A 25,940-nucleotide genomic window follows, 5' to 3' on the forward strand; every position below is an offset into this window, starting at 1 on the left:
TTGGTGACGAACAGCAATGTGGAAGTATAAGCTGAATAAACCCTTTCCTCCCCAACTTGCTTCTTGGTCATGATGTTTTGTGCAGGAATAGAAACCTTGACTAAGACAACCATGATGACAGTAGAGCCCTAAACCCAGCATGGTGCCCTTCTGAGTAGCTGGAGGCCTGTACATCCATAAGCCAGCCTTGGGTATGCCCCTCTGTGGGTATGAAAGGAATAGTGAGAGCCACCAGTGTACTGGAACTTGGCACTTTCCTAGCCCATGTACCCAAAGTATGTTCACTCTCCAACCCCAAGAGGCTCATGATTGTGCCACCAGTCTGGTGTTGGCTTCAGTCCCTCAGTCATCATGCAGTCATTGCAATAGCTGGTCTCCCCAGGGCCTTGGCCCATTTAGGCTGATGCAGCTGCAGGGAGAAGGAGGTCCCTGTATAAACACGCAGGCACACGGTGGACTTCCCCAAACAAGGAAGACTTATTTCATGTTATGGTGGGTTCATGTAGCAGTAGCAGGTTGTGAAGGCACTGCCGGGGAACCAGGGGTTTAGAGTTAATTTCTTTCCTGCAGATCACTTTAGAGAATTACCTGTTAGGGGTAAAATGCAGGAGCTGAGCCACAGGGAGGGTTCCTGGTGGGGACTCAATTAGGCTCAGGTGTTTTTGCACTCTTCAGACACAGGTGGTAGCTTCATTGAAACACAGAGAAGCCTCCCTCCCCCCAACCCTGCCATCCCTCCAACCTCCACCACAGACCCACAGTCATAAAAGAGAGGCAAGACAGATGCTCACAGAGGAGCAGAAGGACACTCGGATGTCTTTATTGGTACTCGAGCACAGCATGACAGTTGAGGGCATGCAGACAGGGCACAGTGGGCCCAGCCTAGGCGTGCCTCAGACACACACAAGGGGACAGCTTTAGAAAAGGACTGACCAATACCAAGGTGGGCAGGAAGGGCCAAGGGAGGGGCAGAGGCCAAGGCTGAAGGGGTCACCCGGCCTCTGCTATTGCACGCATCCTCTGGCCACCGGCCAGGAAGTACAGTATTGCAACTGGTCTCCTCTTGCCCAAGGTGTCCCCTTCTCAGACCCCTGAGCCAGATGGGCAAACAGATCCCCTTCCATCTGCCCAGCAGCATCTTTGAAAAGAAATGGACAAAGGAGACACACAAAAGAAATGAAACTCCCCCCTGTCACGGACACAGAAGGGGCGCTGGAAGGAGTGACAGAGGCTGCAAAAGAGCCCCTAGAAGTGCCCCACAAACTGGGGTGTGGGGTGGGAGGTAGAACCCCAATCTGGGGTGGGGTTGGGCTAGTGAAGCAGTAACCTGGGAGGGCAATCTTGCCTTCAACTGACTTCAACAGGCCACCTGCTGGCAGGGGAAACACCCCCAAGTGAGAGCGGCCTGGGACCACCCAGCTGGAGGGGCAGGTCCCAGGTACACTTTCCTGGGACATCCCATACACATGGTCAGAAGAAACAATCCATGAAGGAAGAGGGAGTAGGGAAACAGGGTGAGCAGAGGACTTGGGAGACAGCCTAATGATGAAGACAGACCACCAGTAGCACGTGCACTACACACAAGAGTATATAGTATGTATGAATATAGATACTATATGTGCATATATGTCTCTTCAATGTACAGTAGAACAGAGTATCAGACCCAGATGGCTCTGGGCCCTGAGAGTCGCATGGGAGGTTTTTCCACCAGTCTTGTGCAAACAAGGATATCTGAGTCTTTCCCAGCAAAAGATTCGTGCCTGAGTTCCAGAGTTTTTCTAAGCCTCTGGCTTTCTGTCTGTCTGTCTGTCTTTCTCACGTTGGTGCCGCTCTAAGAGAGGGTGAGGACTTCAGCGTGGGCATAGTTGGACGAGAGGGCGTCTTGGCAGGTCTCTGTGTTTAAAGAGCACAGGTGTGAGACACTGGGACGCACGCTTTCGGTTCAACATTGCCTTCTAGCGGGGGCGGGGGGTGTAAAGAGTTCAGCAAAAGAAAAGGAGAAAAAAAAAAACCAAGATGTTAGAAGGAAGCCAGCCTGCCTCTGACCCACAGGCTGTGGGCTAAGGAACAGCCAAGAACAGAGCTGGAAGGCATAGGGAACCCAGGGCTAGGAGGCAAGGAAGAGCTGGAGTGGTCCAGGAGTGGAGTGAGGCCTTCATCTCTCCCCTGCCATCCCACTGCCAGGCCGGGAAGACCCAGGTGATGCTGAAGCTCAGGTAACCATTTCCAAGAACTACTACCATCTCAGGTCTTCAGAGTTCTAGTGCAGCAGGGAGATGAACCATAGCAAACTCTATACAGCTTAGCAGGGAGGCAGTGGGGGAAATCTCTGATGTGGACTATGGCTTATGGACGATCACTCCAGCTGTTCTCTACTCAATTTGTGCGCTACCCTAAATAGCTTCATCTGATCTCACCACCATGGACAATCCCACTATCCCAAGGAGCAAGTGAAGATGTCTCTAGAGTGTGGAGCCATGTAACACCCAACCCCCCAACTTCAAAGTGATAGTAGAGTCCTGGGGCATAGTGGGGGGATGGGCAGAGGGCACATAACAAGCTGGCACACACAGCATCTTACTAAGAAAACCACAACCTCAGCTTCAGATAACCGAGGGTTGGGTCTTTTTCCATATTTTCCAGTGGTGGCACTGGCTAGATAGCTAGGGAGACTGGGCTAATAGTGTGGTAGAAGTTTCAGCCTCCCAGACTGACTACTGTAGCTACTAGGTTTGCAGTTAAAGGTGGACATGCCTTTTGACATTCAACTCTAGGGTTACCTGGCATGTTAAAAGCTTGCTTTTTATGCCAGGCAGTGGTGGCACACACCTTTAATCCCAGTACTTGGGAGGCAGAGGCAGGCAGATTTCTGAGTTCGAGGCCAGCCTGGTCTACAGAGTGAGTTCCAGGACAGCCAGGGCTACACAGAGAAACCCTGTCTCAAAAAAGCAAGCTTTTTTCTTTTTTTTCTAAAAACATGTTCTCATCTCAGAGTGACCTGTTACCATCTCCTTAAGACTCTGGCCCCAACCCTCTTCCCTTAAACACTGCTCCTTAGCCTTCCAGAGTTCCTGCCTCTGAGTTGTATCCCTCAGGAAACCACAAGAGGAAGTCTAAACTCTTCAATATTCCATTTCTGAGGACGAGACAGAGCTACCCTTTGCTCTGTTTTCCTAAAAGTGGTCTGTCCGTGTACATTCAGAAATACCCAGCCATTGGTCCCTACTCACAAGGAAAGGGGAGTGACTTTGGGCACTCTACATACAGTTCACCCTAAGATGCACTGGGCAGAGAATGGCCTTGGTTAGCTTTTGTCTTTTGTCAATGGTTTCTATTTTCTCTGCCCTTGGGGTCCTCTGATAGTTGGGGGAATTCTTTCTAGGAATCTTAAGCTGGAATCTAACCTACATAACTCACCAGGGATGGTGCAGGAGCTTCGGAGGGAGACTAGCCAGGGCCCTGCTCTCTTAGATACTTTGTGAATGGCAGTCTGAGCCAGTACTCACCACACCCCTAGCTATAGTTGAACAGTTGCCTTCCCACTGGTGGTCTGTCACAGCCACCTGTCTTACAGGTTGGACTGTAAAGCTAACTCTAGGGTTGTTGATAGTCCTGACACAAACTGGAAGGTAAGGCTAGGAGTTTGTTCCTGGGCTTCCTGCTTGCCCTTTAAGAAGGGGCCCAGCCCCCAGCTACAGGGCCAAGTTTCTAAAAGCCAATGCAACAGATCCAATTCCAAGTCTGACCCAAGGAAATGTTAACTGTGTCCTCAGAGTCTAGGTGGGAGAGACCTTTCTGCTAGTGAGGAATATTCAAGGCCTGAATGGGATTGAGGCTGTCTAGGCCACCACCTCTTAGGGCAGGAACTGGTATACATGAGGGTTCTGTCAATGATGGATTCCTTCTTTCCTAGGACCCTGGGCAAGCACGAGGGCAGAAAACCTACCTAGTTTTTCCACTAAGTGGGCCCCTGTCTCTTCTCTGTTGAGCCAGGAGATGGGGGAAGGGCATGTATATGAGCCCATTCCTCCAACAAAGCACTGGGGGCTTCATCCTGGCAGACTTGTGTTGCTCAGGGACATCTGTGCCCCCCACAGGGGTGCTATGAGCATGCCCATCCCTGTAGGAGGGAAGAGGGGAGGAGGCGGTGGGTGCCGTGGAAACTTGGGCTCCTGACAACTTGAGGGCTGCCACAGAAATAGCTGCCTCAGCTCCCCGAACCAGAACGGCAAGTCAGAGAAAATAGCTGTGGTACCGCTAAACTGGACACCTGGCTCATCATGTCTCTGTCAGACCACAGTCTCCTTGTGCCAGGAGCCCTTCTGGGTGGGGTGAACCTGCCACAAGGAGCTGCATTCAGACTCAGCATCAAACCCTATCCCACAGACTTCCCTACCCACAACACTTTTCTGTATGTCCTTATCTCAGAAGACGTGTCACTCTGAGAGCAAGTGGCAGCAGGCCCTATAGAGCACAGCTCAAGTGGAGTGTCCCAGAGCCTGCTCTAACAGACCTTTTCAGAGGGTAATCTAGTGTTTGCTCAGGGATGACAGACATGTTTGTCACAGGCTTTGCACCCTGACCACAGGAAACAATCTTATACTTAAGCCTGGGCCACCTTTTGAGTTGCCCCCCTCCCCCCGGTCCCAGTCTCCTGCCAGGTCCCTAAAGCTATTTCACCAGATTTCTTGATTACCTTGTAGGGAGCAAATATGGGCCTTCTTTAGTTGCTTCCTTTTTAAAGTTGCATAATCTGACTCTAAAATTGCCGGGCACGTGGCTCGTGGCTCTCCTGTCAGGTCAATTCCAGTCAGGTGAAACCGGAAATGTCATGGCTGAGGCTTTTGTTCTTTAGCCCCAAGCTGAGGAAGGGGCTTATTGGGATCAGGTGGAGCCAGTGGCAGGTGTGGGCAGGATAGCGTCTGTCTCCTCACTTCCCCTCAGCTGGCCCTGTGCAAGGTGTACCCCTGCTCACCCAATGACTCACAAACCTGTTGTGCTCCCAGGCTCGTTAGGTAAATGAATACACTTAATTATAGAAATTAGATGAGTCTCTGGTTCTGGCAAGAATACAGAGCAGAGGCTGGGTGGGAGTGGCAGGTGACTCAGAGGCAGGGCTGGGAATCTGAGGGAGCAGGAGAGGGAGCAAACTGTCGCGGAAGCAGAGGAAGCGGTATGGAGAGACGCTGCAGCACAGGGCACAGATGGGATGCTGGGTGGGCCGCAGGGTGTCACCTACTGAATCTGGGCACAGGCCCCAGGGAAGAGGGCCTCCCTGCATCTAGACACCCTGCCCAGGGCTTACACCAAGCCTGGGGCTTGGATTCTAGGAACTCCCACCTGTGCCCCATGTCACAGCTGGAAAACACCAGCCCTTATTCTCACGGCGACTCTAGCCGCAGGCTTTGCTGTTCTAAGCAGTCAAATGTCCTTTACACCAGCAGAGATGCCCTGTGAGACAGCCTTGTTACCTGCTGATTTTGTTATGGGGTAGATAGACAGACAGACAGACAAACTGTTTGGTTATCAGTTAAAGGCCGTAAGGAATGCAAATGAAATGTCTGTGATTAAAACACAAGGGGTAGGTATGACTCGCAGGCAAGGACGAGTAGCTCCAGATACCCCATGTACCAGGGCCAGGCCTATAGGATCCTGAACCAGAGGCAAAACCCAGAGATACAGGTCCTGAGTGTGCCGGCACCGATGGCGGTTCAGGAGACTGGCTATGAGGGAGGAGCCCTGTGAGTATCTCCTCCTTGCACTTAGGCTCCATGGCTGAACATTTGGGGGAGCCTGGTGCTGTGTAGGTCTGGCTCAGGGACTCAAATTCTCCATCCTGACAGAAGCTCCTGTGTGTTGTTCTCTCAGATCTCAGGAGGGATAGAGGCTGGGGTGGCATGTAAACATGCCAGTTTAGAGGTGTGTCCCAGTGTCAGAACTGAGGAAGGCCGAGGGTGTGGCTAAGGACCTGAGTGGCCAGGTGGGGGGCTGGTAAGAGGGTGGAAGGGGTGGGAGAGCAGGAGCTTTCTTGGAGGATAGGGCGAGCTGTACCGCGATGCCAGTGGAGACAGCCCCAGACTGGTTCCAGCTGCTCCAGCTATGTTGTTTAGACTCCGGGACTTTTCACAGCCTTGGTGAAGAAAAGGCACACGGGTCAAAGAGGAGCGTCTCCTCATCAAGGGAGCTCCATGCTACTTCAAGAGACTCTGCAGGGTAGGTAGGTGGCCTCAGACTGAGGTGGAGGGATCTTTCCTGGCTGGGAGTAGCTTCCTGACAATCTCCTGGGCTCCTGAGGGCAGACCATAGGCCCTGTGCCCTGTCCTGCTCCCCTGTAGCTCTTTGATGGTCCAGCTGCACAGAGACCCCACAGCTTCCAGCACGAACCTTCTCCATTGAAGTGTCACATGCACTCCTGGCTCACTGGAAACTACTGGTTAGTGATGGGGTCAGTTTGATGGCTGGAGAATGCCTGGACTCACCCTCTCTTTGTCCTAGGTCTACATAAGTGCAGAGCGGGATGGTGTGGGGAATGTTGTGAAGTGCGCACTGGGAGTTTGGTGATATTAATTGCCACGCTTGCTTAGCAGGCCCTGTTTCCCGGCAACCCACCTGTTCCCTCTCGAAGGTCACTCTAATTGGCTGAGCTACATGCTTGTTGCCAAGAAGCAGTGTGGAGGCATCTTGAAAATAGAGCAGATGGGCCCCAAAGGCACCCCAGGGAGGCAAAGTGGAGGGATGCAGGCTCTTCTGCACGGTGCTCGGACATGTGGGAGCACCTGCCATCAGGGCTCTCTGAACTTGTTCTCCCGTGGGCTCTCCCACATCCCTGCTTCTATCAAGCACCTCACAGCACACAAGGTGAAGCCAGGGTGTTCATCCTCCAGCTCTGTGCTCTAAAGTCCTCCACGGGAGTAGAGGCTACATTTTATACTGTTTCTGAGCAGGCTGCAGCCTGATCATGGCTTTCTAGGTGTAAAAGAGGATGCAGTAGAATTGATGCATTCTTGAGGTCCAAAGAGAGAAAGATATGTTCAGGGCCTGAAGACTGGAGCTCGGGATTGGCAGGTGAAGGTATACGAGCTCTGAGTATTCTCTACCTATAGCCATTTAGCTGGGGCCTCTGGACCTTCTCCTTCCAGATGCCAGACCCTGCTCCTGTCGCTGTTACTCAGTAAGACCTGTACCCAGCAAAGCTGGAGGCCCACTTTTGGAGCTAATCAAATCAGGATGCCTGGAATCACATGGGAAAGTGCCCCAGGAGTCTACCCGGATTGGGTAGCTAAGAGCCACCTCTAGGGTTCAGAAGCATCATGGGCTATTCCTACAGAAACCACTACCCTTGACAGACTCAAACCAGTGTCAGCCTGGGTCTTGGGACTGCAGGAAGTTGAGTGTGGGAAATCTAGTGGTTAAAGAGCAGCAGAGGGAGAACTTGGTGGTGATATTTGTTTAGGGAAGATCACAGTTTCTCCCAGAAATAGGCAGGATAGGGAAGGTTCTGACACAGGAAAAACAAGGTCAAGAGGGGTCAGAAAACAAGGAGGACAAGGGTCTGGTCTTGAGCCTCGTGGTTCTCAGCCATCATTGGCCCTTGTCATCCTAATGGTTTCTGCTTCCCCCTCTCCTTTAAGACTAGGGGTCCCTAGCTGCGTAGCCTAACTTCAGCTCTGTCTCTGCCATGTGCTGGAAACATGGTGACAGGTAGGAAAGGGGCTGCTCCACTAACTTTGAGGATACTTCATGACACTCCTCAGAGAGAACCACTCTCCCTACCCACTCACTCATAGCCACTCCTGGCTCTGTCCCATGGCCATCATACCCTAGCAGCTTGCAGATATGGGTCAGTCCACTTTAGGATCCAGGCCCCCAGTGTAAAATTGGAGAGATGGAGCCTGTGTAGGATCTCTGAAGACCTAGGACCTGAAATCCCTGAGCCTGCTTCCTTGGGGGAAGCTTTGGCAGTGTTTTAGATGCCTAGGGAAGTGGCTGGGTATGACCCTGTGGGCTAGGCCTAAAGGCTGCTGCAGGACCAGAGTGGGGGAGGTGATAGTGTCCCCTCATATGTCTAGTACTGAGTGGATACCTTTGAGGGAGTGGCTCCATAGGGGATACTAGAGACCTTTTTAATCCAGACACTGGCAACTTAGGATACCCATTCTAAAAGTGAGGGCACATCCAAGGCAGAGGAGATGGTGGCATGGGCTCAGCGGAGGGGGAGACCTCAAGTTCTGTGGGGAGGGCTGGGAAGACTCAGCTCTAGGGGGGCTCCCCACCTGCCCAGCCCAGGGAGCCATACCTTTCCGGACACTGCCATCAGCACAGGCATAGTCCCCAGCACTGAGCAGGAAGCAGGCAGCTGCCTTCTTGTTTCTGTCTCGTGTGCCTGAGCGTCTCAGGGCCCGACGCTCTTCAGGGACGGGCGCCGAGGCCAGGGGCTGGGTGAGGCCAGCTCCCTCCTCATCAGACAGCACCGCATTAGCATCACCATTCTGCTTAGAGTCTGGAGGGGGACAGAGAGAAAGGAAGCTAAGATGGTTCTGGGGCCTTCCTAAGGGGAGCTACCTGGGGTCTCAGATCCCAGGCCCAGGAAGCAAAGGCAGAATGCCTGTGCTTGGTCTGAAGGATAGTCTCTTAGCTTTGGCTTAGAACCTCCTTTGGGGGTTGGACCACAGCACAGACATCCTACAGCAGCAGTACTTCCCCATTGGGCTTGTGAAGATGTCCCCAGAGATCAACCTGGCAGGCACGGATTCTCATTTCCCCTCGGGTCTGGCTCAGGTAGGCTCTTGATGAGTTTGCACTCTTCAGAGAATACCTGGCTAGTAGGGATAATGGGTGCTGGCTCTAGTGCCAGACATACTCAGAAGTGTCTCTAGCTTTCTCTCTGCATCACTTAAGGCCGTCATTCTTTTCCTCAGGCACTCAGGCCATGCTGAAGGACTCGGGGCAGGACTCTCTTATGTCTGGGAAGATAAAGGGAAGAGGCTCCAATTCAAGTCTTCCCAGTGGGGACCACCTTGCCTTTGTTGGAGAGTGGCACAGCACTATGGCCCTGCCTGTATGTGGTAGAGTTACCTGGCCTATGACAGTGGCTCTGGCATTGGCCACACAAAACCTCAGTGTGGCCAGTTAAACAGGATAAGGGCCTCTGTGCTATGTACATCTAGGAGGTTACCAAAGGGCTTCTGCATTTGCTCCTAGGGATATTCTCTGAGCTCTGACTGGATCTCAGAACACATCTTAGGTTCCTAACAGGAACACAAAGGGGCACCATTGTAGTAGTGCAAACAGAAGAAAGCTTCTCTATCAAGGTCTTCATCAAGGAAGATCCAGACTCTAGTTAATCCCAGAGAGCAACTAACCCCAACACAGGTGAGGAGGTCACGGGTAAGTGTCTCAACTCAGACTCCTCTCTGGAGAATTGGTCCTACTTCTAGAGTTTAACCAGGAGCTGCTGCCTCAGTCTCTCAGCTCTACTGAGCCCAGCCTCAGTAGTCTGATACCCAGTCACGGTCTAGCCCTGGTCTACGATCCCTGGGAACCCTGTCCGTTGGATCTGATAGTGCTGTCTTCTGCCTCCTCCCATGTTGTTGGGGACTATGCTGATTTTTCTTCTTGTCTCCTGACCCAGAACAGGTGAGCTTTCTTGAGTGGACTGTCCATGGAAAGCCAGAAGCTGGTGCTCAGTCTTACTCTTTTCAGGACACTTTTCCTTCCATTTTGCTTCTTATAAAGATCCTGCATTACTTCTTCCTTGGTTCCCCTCTATCCATGTCAAACTGTGAGCTCAGGACTCACTCCAGCTTTACTGAACAGAAGGCAGCCTCCCACTGCTGTTACGTTATCACAGCTATTAGGCCAAGAGAGAGCAGACGTGAATGTTGGGAAAGAGGTGACTCATGTGTCCATGCACCTTGGAGGAACAGCTGCCCTGCTCTCTGCCTAATCATATCAGCACTGGCATTTGTTCTACTTTTTCAGTGTGGCAGAGCCGCTCCCATTTGGGTCTCATCAGAGTAGGGTAGGATATTGATATCTCATTCCTATTGATATGTTGTGCCCAGAGGGGAAGGAACTGGCTTCTGGGAACAAAGCAAGGGGTGGGGCAAGAAAGGACTAGAAATCAGTCTTTCTTACATACAGTCCCCATGTACTACTGTCTGCATATCCTACATTGGAAGGGTAGCTCATTCCACAAACACTGGTGTTCACCAAGATCATTAAACCATGGGACCAAAAGTTGGTCTTAATACTTGCCCTCCTAGAAGCTCATGTCACACACAGTGAAGCTTGTACAATATAGCACAGACACAGATTTCCAGGGCTATACGGGGGAAAGAGATCCTAAGCCCTACTCACCTGCTCGTTTCCTCTCGACCATACCCTCTTCCCGGGCAGGGGGACTGGTGTCACTGTAGGTGCTGTCCCGGGGCGAAGTCTCCTCAGACTTGCAGTAAATGGGTGACTCAAGCTGGGGTGGCCGTGGTACATGCTTCTTTCGCTTCTTGGGCAGCTTCTGCTTGGCCATAGCCAGGGAGTAGTACATACCAAAGTTATTGACGATGACAGGCACAGGCATGGCAATGGTAAGCACGCCAGCCAGTGCACACAGCGCACCCACCAGCATTCCTGACCATGTCTTAGGATACATGTCCCCATAGCCAAGCGTTGTCATGGTGACCACAGCCCACCAGAAACCGATGGGGATGTTCTTGAAGTCGGTGTGGTCGTTGCCTCGTGGGTCAGATGGCCTGGCCCCAATTCGCTCAGCATAATAGATCATGGTGGCGAAGATGAGCACACCCAGGGCCAGGAAGATGATAAGTAGCAGGAACTCGTTGGTGCTGGCCCGCAGTGTGTGGCCTAGCACTCGAAGCCCCACAAAGTGGCGTGTGAGCTTGAAGATCCGCAGGATGCGTACAAAGCGCACCACACGCAGGAAACCCAGCACATCTCGAGCTGCCTTGGATGACAGGCCACTCAATCCCACCTCCAGGTAAAAGGGCAAGATGGCCACAAAGTCGATGATGTTGAGCAGGTTCTTGACAAAGTCCAGAGTATCAGGGCAGCACACAATGCGAACCAGGAACTCTAGAGTGAACCACATCACGCACACACCCTCGATGTAGGTAAGAATAGGCTCTGTTTCTACCTCCCGCCGGAAGCGCACGCTGGTGATATTCCCTACCCGGTGGATCTCCGTCACATTTCGGTCAATGTTGAAGGCCTCATGGGTCTCCAGGCAGAAGGTGGTAATGGAGACCAAGATGAAGAAGAGAGAGGCAAAGGCTACCACCTGTAGGCCAGAATAGGATATGGCTGTCAAGTCAGCGATAGTTGGCCTCATTGGGAAGAGTGACCTCTACTCATAGAACATGAGCATACAGGTTACTAGCCCATAGCTAGTCAAGGAGTAGGATTAAGGTAGAGACATAAGAGGATCTGTGCATGCTGATGTTCTAGGATAGCGGTTCTCAACTTGTGGGTCTCAACAAGGGTCATATATCATATACCCTGCACATCAGATATTTATGATTCATTATAGTAGCAAAGTCACACTTGTGAAATAGCAACTAACTAATTTTATGGTTGAAGGTCACCATGACATGAGGACCTGTATTAAAGGATCTCAGCATTAGGAAGGCTGAGAGCCACACCACTGATCTTCAGCAATGCTTCCTAATCTTCACCAGGGTGCCCAGAAGACAGAGGCTGCTTTTGTCTGGAAACCACAGGTCACAGACACCATAGCTGTCTGGTCTTGCCTACTACAGAGGTCCCTATTTCATCCTTTAATACTTCTTAAATTGTGGTGTGTGGACAAACCAGTTAAAAATGCTGTTCAAGTGTGGATGGCTTGGGGGGTCTAGGGAAGGGTCAGTACTCCCACTTTCCTCATAAGCTCCCAGGTGAAGTGTATACCACAAACCACAGCTGCAATAATCAGACTCTTGAAGCAGGGGCCTAAACCAGAAGCATCAGGTTCGTGGAAACAGGTTAGAAATGCAAATTCCAGCCACACAAACCCAGTGAATGAGAAACTTGAAGGGGACAGAGTCTAAGAAGTACTTTGGTAAACTTCCACTTTACTAAATCCTGATACACACTCTAGGCAAAGGTCCATTACTTTAAGGGATGTCAAGACAAGGGCTATAAGGAATAATCTCTTTCTGCCAACTGACCTTCATGACCTACCCATGACCCCACCTACCACCTAGAACCACCTTCTGCCTAGGTAGTCAATCCAGGAAGGGGGACATATGTGGGCTATGACAAGAGATAGGTGGGCTCTCTCAGAACAATGTCTCCTTCATATTAGCTGGGATACTGAGCTCCAAAGTCAAGTGATCTGAATGATCAGAATGGGGGCAGAAGTGTGTCAGATGATCTGACAGCCATGGTAAGTCTCAGCTAGAACGGTGACGGCAGAATTCGGCAGAGGAGTGGCTGGACTAAGTGACCAGCCATTACGAATGGAGATGAGATTTGTGTGTGTAATAACACCAATTACAGAGCCTTCATTTGTTATTCATTCCATTTCATCCAGCACTGTCAAGATGCTCACTGTCGAGGTCTAGCCTCCTGTCTCTACTGTTCCTGCTCCTTCTCCTGCCTGGTGGATGCGGCTTGGCTTCCCCCCTTGGGTGGAGGACTGAACCTATACAGGCAGGGAAGTCCCTAGCTGCACATTCCACAACTCCATGCCTGCCCTGCTTCAGTTCCTACCTGACCTTGTCCTTATCCCCATCCAGTAAACAGTCAGGTCTGCCTAGCAGAGGTTTTCCTTCTGGTGTGCCTTCAGTGACAGGGAAGCAGCAATGCAAGACACCAGTGGAAAATAAGGTGTATGGAAAACCAGGCTGGAATCCATATCCCCAGGCCTCTGGGGTAGAAGTAAGTCAAGGAAGGAATTCTGGACACGAAATTCACCATCTGTCCTCTTCCTGGAACTACTAGGACCCTTACATGCGTCACTACCTTCAGTCTTCTTAGTGACATAGAAGGCAGATTCCATCTTTCCACTTCACATAAAAAGAACCAAGGATCAGAGAGGTCACATGCCTATTCTGAGGCCATACTGCCCAGAGCAAGTAAGAACCAGATGTGAACCAGAAATCATATGGTCTGTACTTTCCCTTTACACCCTCAGGCCTTGTCATCTTTCCTATCCCCTAGGCAGAGTCACTTCCCAGGTCTGGGAGGATAGGCCCTGAGCTTGTTCCATGAGTATGAGAATGTGGACCTTCATAGGACAAGTCTCCCATCATGCATTACGACATTACTTCCTTTATACTTAAGCTAGGATGGACTGATCACAAACAGCAAGGAAGAAGCTCACTGGGAGGAGGGTCCACAGACACTGTCCTTACTTTACAGCTTTTCCTACCTACTTCTCCTCAGGAAAGTAAATTTCAAGTGCTTTTGTTAGACTCACATCTCCTCCCCTGAGATACGGGCTGCCAAGACAACACAGGCTGCTGCAGGTTGTGGCTGTGGCAATCCAGGGTCCTGGCTCCACCCGGTGCTTCAAGAAGCAGAGGGAACCAGAGTGAGGAGTGGGAACAGAACTCCTACCTAGTTTTGCTAGGATACATAGAAGCCCAATCTCTCCCCTCTCTCTCTCTCTCTCTCTCTCTCTCTCTCTCTCTCTCTCTCTCTCTCTCTCAGGGACCGTTAGCCGGCAGAGTCAGCCCACCTGGGAGCCTGAGCCTGAGATTAATTAGTGATGTGGAAAAACAAGGTCAAAAAGAGCTGCCAAGGGGCTGAGCACAGGGAACAAGGGAACAGAGGCAGAAGGGAGATGGCCAACCTTCGCCTCTGCCTGCTTTCCTCAGCTGCCTCTGCCATAGGCACTTACAGCAGGCCCAGACCACCTTCATGGGGGCAGAAACAACCTCAATCCTGTGGTCTCCTTGGCTTTTTTTTTTTAAGCACAAAGCTGTCCCATAAATGGCCATAAGGTTGTATAGGTCCTTTAGGACCTATAGTGACCTACAGTATTCCTTTCCTCTACATTGCTCTCAGGCAATTGTTTCCTAAGTGGTTGGCTGGTGTAATTGGTGCTTTTTGCTAGGCCTCATCCTTGAGAGAGGGATATTGTTTCATTTCCCACAAGGCCCTTGACTCAGGCTGCCCGGGATGAAAGAGATCCCAAGAGACAGCAACTATAGCAATGGCATCCTACAAGAGGTCACAGCCTATGCTTATACCTTAGCCCCCATGAGCTTTATGATAGGTCTGTCAATTGTGCCTGAGTGCCCCCACTCCCTGCATCAAGCCCTGCACTGCCATTCTGAGGGTAAAGTAGAGCTAAAGAGTTGGCAGCCTCACTGGGGTGTCTGTTGTCTCTTATGATCAGTCAGGTAAGTGGTGTACCCTTGCTGCCATTCTCTCTTTATGTGCTCGTACTCACTACATAGTACCACAGTAGGATAAGCGAGCTTCAACACAGCACATACCTAGGATCTGCTAAGTACTCCATAAAATGGTGACCAAGCTGAGACAGAAGTAGTATCTGGGGACACTCCTCCCACCCCAGTCTAAAAATGACTAATCATTGAATCCTCAGAAGTATGTACAAGTCAACTCCCTTTGAGCTTTTGGAGACAAAGGAACCCAAGGGCTAGAAGTGATTTGTCCTGGACTCCATGCCTGAAGCTGTCTCCTCTCTCCTTGGCATAAGGACACGGGCTATGGATTCTAATGGAAGTCAAAACTGCCCAAGCAGAAAATGGCTGGCGTGAACCGGCTGTGCCTGTTAGAGGAGGTAGGTGGGCCTCAGCATCCTGGATTGGAGGCTCCTAACTGTCAGGACGCACCCTTCCTACCAGCTCCCTGTTCTCCTGAGACATGCCTCCCCCCATACACTCATGCTGGCCACTATGGCTTTCAAGGGACCTGTCCATATCTAAAGGCCCATAATATTGCAACTGTCAGCCAAATTACCAGCTTTTCCTCCTACTCCACTGTCTTCGAACAAATTAAAGGTCAAACTTCTGGATTCCAATTAGGTTCTGTTACCAACTGCCTATGAGATCTCTGTGAATTTCTTAGCCCCAGCTAGCCTTAGAATTTACAAAGTGGAAATCCAAAACCTACTATGTGCCACCATGCTAAGAACGGCAGGAAAAAATATAGACAAACACCCCTGCCTTTTGGATCTTCCATCCCAGTGGAAAGAAACTGCTGACAATTAAACAGGTAGCTTACATAGCATATCCAATGGCATGAGCTTTATGGAGACACAGAGAAAGGAGGCATGGAGTTAGGAGCGCTAATTCAAATCGGATGATCAGCTCGGATCACAATGACAAGGTGAGGTCTGAATGGAGACCTAAAGGAAAAGCTGAGTTCCCCAGGCAGCAGGAACAACAGTACAAAGACCCCAAGCCTGCAGTCTTAGAGGGACGAGAGAAGACTGCCTAATCCGGTTGTTTTGAGAACTAAAAGAGTTGATACTTGTGAAACTTAGCACAGAGCATGGAGTGTCTGGAATCTGGCACAGGCTGGGTGAGGGGAGAGGTGACAGACACTAGTCAATGGGAACTAAATACAATCATTGGGGGCTGGGGAGGAGAGTCCAAGGAAGGAGGGCCAGGGAGACAGATGGACAGATAAACATAAGGAGACTCATGCCCAAAAACCTATATTAAGGAAGACGTGTAGGAGAAGGAAAAATTGAGAACACAGCCAAAGACGCTTGCAGAGGAAGCTCCGCAGAGCTTGGGTGAGGGGCTGAGCCTCCTGGTAAAACCAGAGCTTTCCTACCCAGACACTGCTGCACAGGGAGTAGGGTGCTCTGGGGTTAACGGAAAAGAAGGAACAGGGCCAAGAAAGGCAGCTCCTGGCTCCTAAGTGGACACGCAGGAGGTCCTAGCCTAGCTGAGGGCCACTCCTCAGCTATCAACTCTGGCTGTAAGCCACCCACTAGAGTTAACCTTCACCGGTGTTCATCCTTGCCAAAAAGGCTTCACAGGCCTGCCCAGAATCTGTGAGTCCTCAACCAAAGGGGATCTGATCCAGCCCAAGTCACTGTCCAAGAGCCCCTCGGTCAACGTCCCATGCAGATCTGTCTTCCCAGGGTGGACAACTCTGTCCTTGATTCTGCAGAGTTGGGTGTTGTGGTTTTTATAGCACGCCTCATTTTAACCATTATTCAACGATATAGTAAGCCATTATCCTACAAGGCCCATTTGGCTCAACTTTCTATGTTCTCCTAGAAGCCCCACCCCATTTGGAGGTGGGACTTAACATTCCTCCTTGCCTATTGGACTTTAGCCTTCACACCTACCACAGCACCCATCACAGTGCACCTAATGATACTGTTTCTTGTCACCGGGCTCTCTCTACTGCCATCCATTCTGCCTGCTCTCCTCGGACCCCTGTACTCTTCTTTGCATTTCTAGATCCCAGCATGTAGCTTCCATGTAGTAAATGCTACTAGGTAAGTGTCTTCTAGATGAGTAGAGTCAAGGTGACCACAGCTCCTTCTCACAGGACTGGCAAGCTGTCAGAGGATGGGATTAGCCACATAACTGAGGCTAGAGGTGACAAAGGTATGCCCAGGAATACCTCCAGATACCAGACACTTAGCACCTTGACAGCTCTCTAGGGGGGGCCAAACCTATTTCCTGACAGGACTTCCTGCTATGTGCCTGGTGACCACTTCAAGGCCAGAAGGAAAATCTAGCAGGAAGCTGGGCCATCATGGCATGTTGGTTGTACCCAGGGTGTTGTGAGTGACTGGTACTCAGCATTTACACTAGTAATGTCCACGATGGAGATTAAGAATCAAGGAGCCAGCTTCCCCCAAGGCCCAGCTACCTAACTCTGCTTCTGCCTGCTTTTTCCTTAGATCTCCAAAATAGCCCAAATTTAATCCTACTCCCCTCCCCCACTCCACATTCCTACGAAAATGGTGACAAACAGAAACAACTCATCATCCAGAGACAAGATGCTCTAAGGCAAATGTTGATCTGTTCAGAATGAGAAAGAGAAAAAGCTCTGAGAGGAACCTGGGAGGTTGCCTCAGGCAGCATCAGCAAAGTCCTTAGCCTTGGGCTGCCCAGGGTGGGCTGGCACTACCCTTCTGGACTCATATTTCATGTTCACCTTATCCGATCACCCTGGCTTAGCTGGCACAACATCAGCAAGTGCTGTCTCTCACTGAAGCCTGTCATGAGCACTGTGACGACCCACCATGTCACTGTTAGAGGAACATGAGTTTTGACCCTCTGACCCACAACCTAGTATTTATTTGTAACCAAGTTTGGCCTCTTGTTTTTCTTATCAAAGTCACCTGGTGAAAAAGTGAGAGACAGGAGTCAATTCTAGAGACGCAGGCAATTCTAGAGACGAAGGCAATTCTAGAGATGATAAGAAATAGAGAAGTAGATATGAGTGGATCAGAAGAAGAGGCTCTCTGGCAACAGAGAAGCCTTTCTGGGTTAGAGCTACTGAGGCAGGGGTAGCTGGCTGCAGATGTGGACTTCTGTGATCTGGGTTTGGATCCTAGTGCTACTGGCTGTGCTGTCTGGACAGGTGTCACTGTGACTTGGTGTTCTTGTCTGTTCGTTGAGGTGAACGATTCCTGCTTTTCCTGAGCCAGAGGAAGTAGCAGAAGAAAGCCCAGTCAAGTGCCTAACACACAGTAAATGCCTGAGAAAGAAGGACATCCATTTCTAGCTGCCCTCCTGAGACAATTGGGGATCCTGTGATTAACCCCTTTCTGTTCTTAAGGAAAATGTGGTAGGAAAAAAAAGATCCACCTAGGAACCTTAGCCAAAAGAGAGGGGCTGTGGCCCTTTCTTTACACAGCTGATCACTGAGTTAAATCCAACTCATCTTGGGATTTCTAAAGAACAGAGCAAAGAATCCAGGTAGCCCAGAATCCCATTAAATAGGCCTCTAGTCTGGTCTCAGAAGGAGAAAAGCAGGGTTCTATAGATCAGAGTGCTGCCCAGGCCCTCCTGGCTCCTACTGAGTTATACAACATCCAAGGGAGCCTCTGCCCTGCCCCCGGGCAGTGTCCATGAGAGGCTGAGGCTACAGCCAGCCTGCCCTGAGCTCAAGCCACAGGAACAGAACTGCAGGAGCAGCGATGACAGTGAAGTCAGCAGGGGTGATCATCCTGCCTAGGAACCTTCCTGAATGGACCAGCTGAAGGCCAGGCCAGTAGCTAGGCAACAGGCTTTCCTAATTAGCTCGGTTCACTTTCCGTTTGTGTCTGTTTTGCTTCTGTCATAACGTACTAGTCAAACGGCTGGACTGCTGTATGTAAAGAGATGCCTCAAGGCCCAGAGCACGGCTCCTCTGCCCTCATGTACCCTCCCAGGTGATACCTCAAGTCTACAAACCCCTAGTGTTGCAAACTCCTTCCGGGGAAAACTCCAGCTGATTGAAGGGTTTGCAACAGTACAGCTCTCCTGTGGGGGACAGTTCTGCCAACTTGGGGTCAGTGGAGAAAACAAATGCAGCTTCAGAACTCTATGACATTGCACCCTCGGGTCTTAAGGAGGAACAGGGCAAGTGTCCCTTCTGATGTTCCCTTGGACTTCTGAGTCCCATTGGTTCCTGGATTCCTAATGTTTATTCACAGAAGAAAAGAACCTCAGGACACCAAGCAGGCTGGAGCAAGGAACTAGGCACTTCTCCATCCTGCAAACAGCCTCTTTCAGTGGGGGAAAGCACATGGTAGTTACAGGAGTAAAGGCTTAGGCACGAAGAATCCCTAGCTTTAATTCACAGCCCTGCCACCAGTGTGGTGATCCCAGGGCAGTGGTTTACTTGTTCCCAGCCTCAATCTGTTAAGTGGGCACTGTATTAAGTTCATTAGGAACAATAAAGATTAATGTATTATCTTCATGGCAAAGCCCTGGAATTAGGATGCTAAGTGAAGAGTTGTTATTCTTTTTTTTTCTTTCTTTCTTATGAATTGTGTATTCTCACTTGTGTGTCCAGGAACAGCTCAGAATTGGTCTCCGCCTGTGTTCCTCAGCTGTGGGCAAGGCTTTTGGCTCGTGTGCCAGCCAGAGCTCCACAGCACGATCCACATCAGCACTAATGATCTGAAGGTTGGAAACTAAGGGTGGCTTTATCAAGACAGTTAATGTGTCTGAATCTTGCTTTATTCCTTCCTTGCTTAAATGGGAAAACTAACCCTCTGCTTGATGGTAGAGCCTCTCACAATTCCAGAGGGGAAATAAAAACATGCAGAGGTCCCAGAATGCTCAGAAAAGAGGGCCTGGCTCACTTAGCTTTTCTAAGAACTGTTTCCCTAGGTTGTCCCCTTTCTGCCTCCTCCCTGCCCCACAGCTTTGTGTCAATGACTTGTGCCTGACTCCCATTTCTAGTAAAGACAAGCTAAGGGCCAACACTGTCAGGGAAAATAAGCTCACAACAGAGGGGCACTGTTCAGGGGCATCATTGTGTTCCCACCATCTAAGCTGATTTCAGAACAAGGCCATAAACCAAAGCAGCTGAGGGTAGACAGGGGCTTCGAAATCAGACTTAGAATGACTACCTCAAGTCCCAGCCCTGCATGGGACCTCTTGGTAAGACTTCTACCTCCTTTCTCTTCCAGGCAGGAGATGCACTGCCCTGGCTTGGTATTTACACCAGACTAACCTATTCCTTTAGCTGCATTCTTCAACCCTGAGCTCTCCCCTGGGTAGGAAGTGGAACTTTTTCTCCCATGATTACAGTGAGGAACAGCCCATGGGGTATTGAAGAGAGGTGGAGAGAAAGGCTCTGAGACTCATTAACATGACAACTTGAGGTGCCAAAGGAATCAATCAATCTAGCCTCAGCTTCCAGAAGCATACCCCAGACAGAGCAAAACACACTGCTTTTCTTCTTTTCCTTCTCCCAGACAGGTTTTAGGCAAGGGCTATGAGATCAGATACCAACCTCCAGGCTTTTCTATTTTTAAAGTCTAAAGCCTTCTTCAGGGTTTTAGCTGCCCGAGGATAACAAAGTGAGTGAATAAATACATCTCTTTCTAGGACCCCCTCCCGCCTTCAGGACACACACTAGGTCTTGTCTAAATCAACCTGTTTCCCCTGCTCCTCATACATCCACTTCCAGTGTAACCTGAACCAGGGCTTTCTGGGAAGCCACTTAGTGCTGCAGCAGAAACAAAAGAGCAGTGACAAATCTGGTATAGTCACCAGGAAGCTTGTGGCTGGCCACTGTCCTGGGATCCTGAAGAGCCTAAAGCAAGAGGCTTTTCCTGTCTACTTCTCACTCATCTCAGCAGAGCCAGGCTATGTCAGAGGTACAGAAAGCCTTGGGACATGGCCTGCTCCTAGGAAAAAAAGGTTCTCAATCAGAGAAGGAGGCCTGGGTTCTGGGGAATCTCTGCCCTTTAGGAGATAAGTATTCTAGAAACTATGCCCCCTTCTCTGAAATGCATAGGCACCTGCATTCAGAGCTCCTGGCAGGATGGAAACAGGTAAGTGTCCTACATAATCCATGGTTCCTTCTCTTGATTCTGCCTCATCCCTGAAAAAGGCCAAGTTTAAGCTCTCCAGGACTTTGTGGTCCTGTGGAGGGCAACTGTGCTGATCAAAAAGGAGTGAGAAACGCTCAAGTTGAAGGCATGCCACCCACTGAGGGGCATGCACCAGAGCAGACAGCTCGGATTAGGTCCAAGTAGTAAGTTAAGTTTGTGCAATCTCCTGATGGAGCATGCAGGAGAGAAGGGGGTGGGGTGTATCCCCAAGGGACGGGGGTGGGGGGAAGGTTGGGGGTTATTAGGAGCCAGGCAGTTATAGTCTACCAGAATTTCAGTCTCCTTCCAACCCCCTCCTCATCTGACCCACCAACACTAGCACCAAGAAACCCTTGGACACCGAGATGGGGAGACCCTGGTTTCTGCCACTCACCCTGGCCGCCCGGGATGAGTAGGGATCCTCGAAGAGCGCCCACATTCGGGGCTGCCAGCCACGGCAGCCCCCGGACCCAGCACCAGGGCCAGAGCCTCCTTCATGGGGGCCCAGGCGCTGCAAGGCCAATTCCCGCTCATCGTCGCCAGCCTCGTCGCCGGGCCCTGCACCACCCCCGCCCCCGTCCGGGCTCTCGAAGATGTCCAGTGCCTCCTCAGCATCCCGGTGCTGCCGGTAGGTCATCCAGCAGCAGGGTTCCACATCTGTTTCATCGATACCCCAGAAGGTGAGCTCTTCCTCAAAGAGAGGCCCACAGACGTCTGCGGGGCAATGCAGCTTGCCCGTACGGTAGTAGTTGAGCACATAGGCAAAAACACCCGGGTGACGATCAAAGAAGAACTCACAGCCCCCGCCGCCGCCGCTGCTGCCACTGCTGCCTGCACCGCCGCCATCCGACTCTGGCCGACCCCCGCCGTCGGGATCCGCCAGCCAGGCAAGGCGGGTGCCCGGTAGGGTGCGCAGGGTGCTGCGGTAGGTCTCATGTCGCGTGCCGCCCACGTTGATGATGATCTTCTCCGACGCCTCGCCCTTGGCCATCTCCTCCTTCAGACATGTTTTGGACGGAGGCTTGTTCCCCGACTTGCGCCCGCGGTAGGAGGAGACACACACCGAGCTGATCATAAGAAGCGCTGCGGGGCTCCGGCTTGGGGCGGCCGCTGCCCTCCAAACACCCTTCCCAAGGAGGCAGCGTCAGAACGGGGAGGGGGAGGAGACGACAAGGAGGAGGTGGAGGAGGAGGAGGAGGCAGGAGGTGGTGGCGGCCCCTTCTGCGGAGTGGCTCTGCCCCTGCCTCCCCCCCACCCCCACCCCCACCCCGGGGCGCGGAGCAGGAAGAGTTGGCTTTCTGTGGTGCACAGGTGGTTGGGATTTAGGCAGGCAGAACCTAGGGGAGGCAGGAGGTGAAGACCTGGGTCGAAGACTCAAACCAAGGGGTTCGGGTCCCAGGAGGTAGGGGCAAACACAAGGATGCTCCGGGCCGGGGACACGCCCCCCAACCCCAGAAAGGCAGAGAAGCGCACAGTCCCAGAGCACTGCGAGGGTCTCCGGCGCGCGCGCTCACACTCACACGGGCCACCCTTTGGCTCCTAGAACGCTGCGAGCCTGAAAGCGGCGGGGTTTCTCCGGGCGGCGGCAGCGGCGGAGGCAGCAGCGTAACAGCAACAAGTCTTCGGCGGAGCGGCTACCGGGGCCCGGCGGATGCTCTTACGGTAGCCAGAGCTCTGCGGGGCTGGGCAGTGTGCGGTCAACTCGAGGTGGCGGTGGCGGGGATGTGGCCTGTTCCCCCCATTCATAAATCCAGCGCGGAGCACCGATGGCGGGCGGGGCTAAGCCGAGCGAGACGGACCAGCGGGTAGGGGCTACTCAGGACCAGGCGGCAGGAAAACAAGCGCGCCCGCAGCAGCGAGCCCGGGTCCTGCGTCCGCGGCCGGGAGCTGCGCCCGGCTGGGTGCAGCGCTGCGGGGGCCGCGCCGGGACGAGGCGGGGGGGGGGGAGGTTCAGACGGGGCGTCCTGCGCGGCGCAGAGCCTGGAGGGCGGGGCTGCTCTGAAGAGCCAGGCACCCGGAGCTGGCGGAGGAGTGTCCCGGGCGGTGGCCGAGTGGCCAAGGACACCTGCAGGCTTCCAGGGCCGCGCCAAGAGGGAGCCTCAGCGCAGCGCCCCGGCGCCGGGTTCCTGCGATCTGGCGGCGCCGGGAGCCGCGCCATCTGCACGTCTGCCCATCTCCGGGCGGGGCGCGGGCCTTGGCTCCCTGCTAGGGGCGGGCGCGAGGTGGTCTAGGGAAGGGAACGCCTGGGCGTCACAGGAATGGGGCTCAGAGGGCTCTGCGACTCCCTCCCGCGATGGCAGAGGATGCGACGCTCCAAGTGGCGCCTTTTCCTCTCGGCCTCGCCTGACCCAGGCGCGCCCTCCGTGGGGTGGGGTGGGCGCGACGCGGCGCAGGGCCGACCTGGGGCGTTGCGGAGCTCGGGCAGCAGAGCTCAGCCTTCATCCGCGCATCCCAGCCCAGCGGAGGCGCGTAACCCGCTAGCAGCCAGTGCCCAGCGTCGCGCGCCGCCCCTGCGCGCCTCCGCTTCCATCCCCTCTCGGCCCCACTTCCCGCCTCTCCCTAGCCCTCAGCTCCACCCACTGCAGCCCTTCGTGACACCCTAGCGCTCTCGACCCCTGACCTCTAACCTCTCTCTTTTCCTGTCTGCTTCTCTGCACCTCTTCTCGCGGAGCCTAACCTGTATATCCCTTACAGCTAAGCTGGTCGTATTGTTGCAGTTTCACTGTTTCATTGTGGCTGACTGGAAGCCAGGGTAGAATAGAGTGGCAAGACTGTGCATTAAGAGACTCCTCCTCTTCTCCTCCAGAAACATGGTCTGACTACCATGGTCCCATCCTATGTCTTGGATGCTCTAGATCTTGATATTTATGATCTCTGACATATTCACCACAGCCTCCACCTTGGAGCCAGAACAGCATGGCCTTGGACAGAGAAATGTTTCTGGTCTAGGTGGAAGGAAGTCCTAAACCTGCTGCTGTCTGTGGAGAAATGGTTTATGAGTGTGGCTCTGTGGCCCGGAAGTCGATCAGGTTGAAGGCCCGGCTCCCTATTGCAATGAAGGGAACATAGGAGGTGCCACACTCTGCCTCATGCTATTTTGTGGTCCTGCTACTGTTCCAGTCCTTGCACTTGTCTCTGCCTTGCCTTCTCTCCCAGACTCCAGGTTCCTCTAGGCTGCATTGTGTTTTTTCATCTTGATAACACCCACAGTGCCCGCCTCTGAGGACCCATTTGCTAAGTAATTGAGATGCTGCCGTATCCAAAACATGAAGCTTAGACTTTGTTGGCCATCTCCCAAAAGTAATTTCCAGATTCATTAGTTTTAGGATTTTTTTTTAAGCCTAGAACCACACCTACATCTTTAATATCCTCCTTCTCTATCTATCTCTTCTTCTCTCCGCTTCAGGTACTCTGGGTGATACAAGGAGGATTTTTAAACAGCAGTGCAAAGTGATTGACACATGATACCTGATACTACATGTGTGTACCATCTGATTTCTGGAATAGGCAGCACTATTCATTCTGGGCAAACAAAAGGACAACAAACTATCCAGCAGCTGGGCTTTCCTCTTCTGAGAGAGGTTAAAGGTCCAGCATAAATGCAAGGGATTTCTATAAAGCAAAGATCTTATCATTAATGAGGTTTTAAAAACCCAAAAAACAAAAAAATAATAACAACAAACAAATGATCATCTGTGGTGATGTGTGCTAGCATGCAGGAGAAGACCATACCACCATCTTGACTGAGAAGCACTCATTTGTGGGCATCTTCTTTGGGTACCTCCTTACTCTTAGACATGATGTCTGGATTCCAGAGTTTAGCTGCAACAAAAGGAGTAGTGCAACATGACTGAGAAGAGAAGATTGAAGACTGGCTAGGACCGGACTGAGGAAGGAAGCACTACCAAGAGGATACTGTCTGTAATGATGACATTAAAGTCCTTTCAGGATTGTGTCCTGGCCAAAAATGTCTCTCATTACTTTCCACTCTTCAGCTGGAGAAAACAAACAAGTGGCTAGTGCTGGCAGGAGGGAGGAAGGAAACAGGCCATGGTGTCCCAAATTTAATTTGTTTATTCATTAAGCACCCACTACCTTCCAGAAGCTGTTCTGGACACTGATCACACATCTTTCAATAAAATAGTCCCTGTCTCTAGCCCCAGGAGACCTATGTCCAGTTTGTGTTTCCATCCTGCAATACTGATAGGATGAGGATGAGTGTCTGGGGAGCACGGAGAAGGACCCTTGCCAGGAGATAAAAAGAGCCCATGAAAGAAGAGAGGTAAAAGAGAAAGCCAGTGTGAAGCTAGGGGGTACCAAGAAGAACTCAGGAATAAATGTGTTAAAGGTACTCTAAGAGGAGGACCCCTGGCCAGTTCCCACTGACAATGTATTCTAAAGCTCTTGACTAACCTGCTTCATGAGCATTCCCCAGCTTCTCTGGGAGAATAAGTATGCTAAGGTTGGCATTCTGAGGTTTACTGCCCTCATCAGTGAGGTAAGCCTAATCCCTTCCAAAATCTACAGGCTTAGAAGAGGCAAGCCCCCTGCCCTACTGTGTGGGAGAGTGCTGCCCCCTAGTGGTGCTAGGGCAACCCAGTTAAGGAACTGGCTCCAGGCTGTAAGGTGTGTAGGAAATCGGCTCTGCTTATTGTTGGTTCCTAAGAGCAGTTGGTCCAGGATTTTCTGTTGATTCCAAGACTTCAGGCCTTAGCCCCATCTAACATTCCAGGATACTGTCTACTCTGTTCTCCATTCCTCAAGATCCTGATAGTTACAAGCCTAAACAAGCTTGTCCCGGCCCCTGCTGGAAATGTTTATTCCCCAAGCTTCTCCCCGTCCCCATCTTCCTATTTTCTCTACTTTTCTTATCTGAGATTGCTTTTCTCTTTTCTCTTCTTTTCTCATCTTTTCTCTTCTTCCTTCCTTCCTTTCTTTCTTTCTCTCTCTCTTTCTTTCTTTCTTTCTTTCTTTCTTTCTTTCTTTCTTTCTTTCTTTCCTTATTTCTTTCTTGGCAATAGTCAAGAGCATCTAGAGCCAGTCCACACCATGGAATCAGATGCAGCAAATTTCCCAGCTAGAATTAAGGGGGTAGCCAAAAAATAAGGACAGAAGACTAAGCTTAAATCTAGAGTGATGCTGATGCAGATTCTTGGGCTCCTGTATCCTTTGTAGGGCTCTCAAGCAAGCCCTTTCCCCATCTCTACCGAAGCCAGGGGAACATTAAAAGGCTAAAATTAGCCGGGCAGTGGTGGCACACGCCTTTAGTCCCAGCACTTGGGAGGCAGAGGCAGGCGGATTTCTGAGTTTGAGGCCAGCCTGGTCTACTGGTCTACAGAGTGAGTTCCAGAACAGCCAGGGCTACACAGAGAAATCCTGTCTCGAAAAAACAAAGAGAGAGAGAGAGAGAGAGAGAGAGAGAGAGAGAGAGAGAGAGAGAGAGAGAGAG

General features: G+C 51.6%; 1 protein-coding gene across 2 annotated transcripts; it reads right to left on the reverse strand.

The window, feature by feature from the left end:
• Positions 1-787: 787 nt before the first annotated feature.
• Kcnc4 (potassium voltage-gated channel subfamily C member 4) lies at positions 788-21,964 on the reverse strand. 2 transcript variants are annotated; one of them, XM_028757403.1, is made up of 4 exons: positions 20,886-21,964; positions 10,360-11,296; positions 8,297-8,500; positions 788-1,955 (listed from the first exon to the last, which is right to left on the reverse strand). In XM_028757403.1, the coding sequence occupies exons 1-4, from the start codon at positions 21,564-21,566 to the stop codon at positions 1,900-1,902; spliced, it is 1,878 nt and encodes a 625-aa protein (XP_028613236.1). In that variant the 5' UTR covers positions 21,567-21,964; the 3' UTR covers positions 788-1,899. The 2 variants fall into 2 exon arrangements, with proteins under 2 accessions (XP_028613236.1, XP_028613235.1); XM_028757402.1 differs by having other exon boundaries at positions 788-1,893; positions 20,886-21,568.
• Between the last annotated feature and the right edge of the window lie 3,976 nt (positions 21,965-25,940).

This window comes from Grammomys surdaster, unplaced genomic scaffold (genome assembly GCF_004785775.1).
Source record: "Grammomys surdaster isolate TR1022 unplaced genomic scaffold, NIH_TR_1.0 126158, whole genome shotgun sequence".
Lineage (NCBI taxonomy): Eukaryota > Metazoa > Chordata > Mammalia > Rodentia > Muridae > Grammomys > Grammomys surdaster.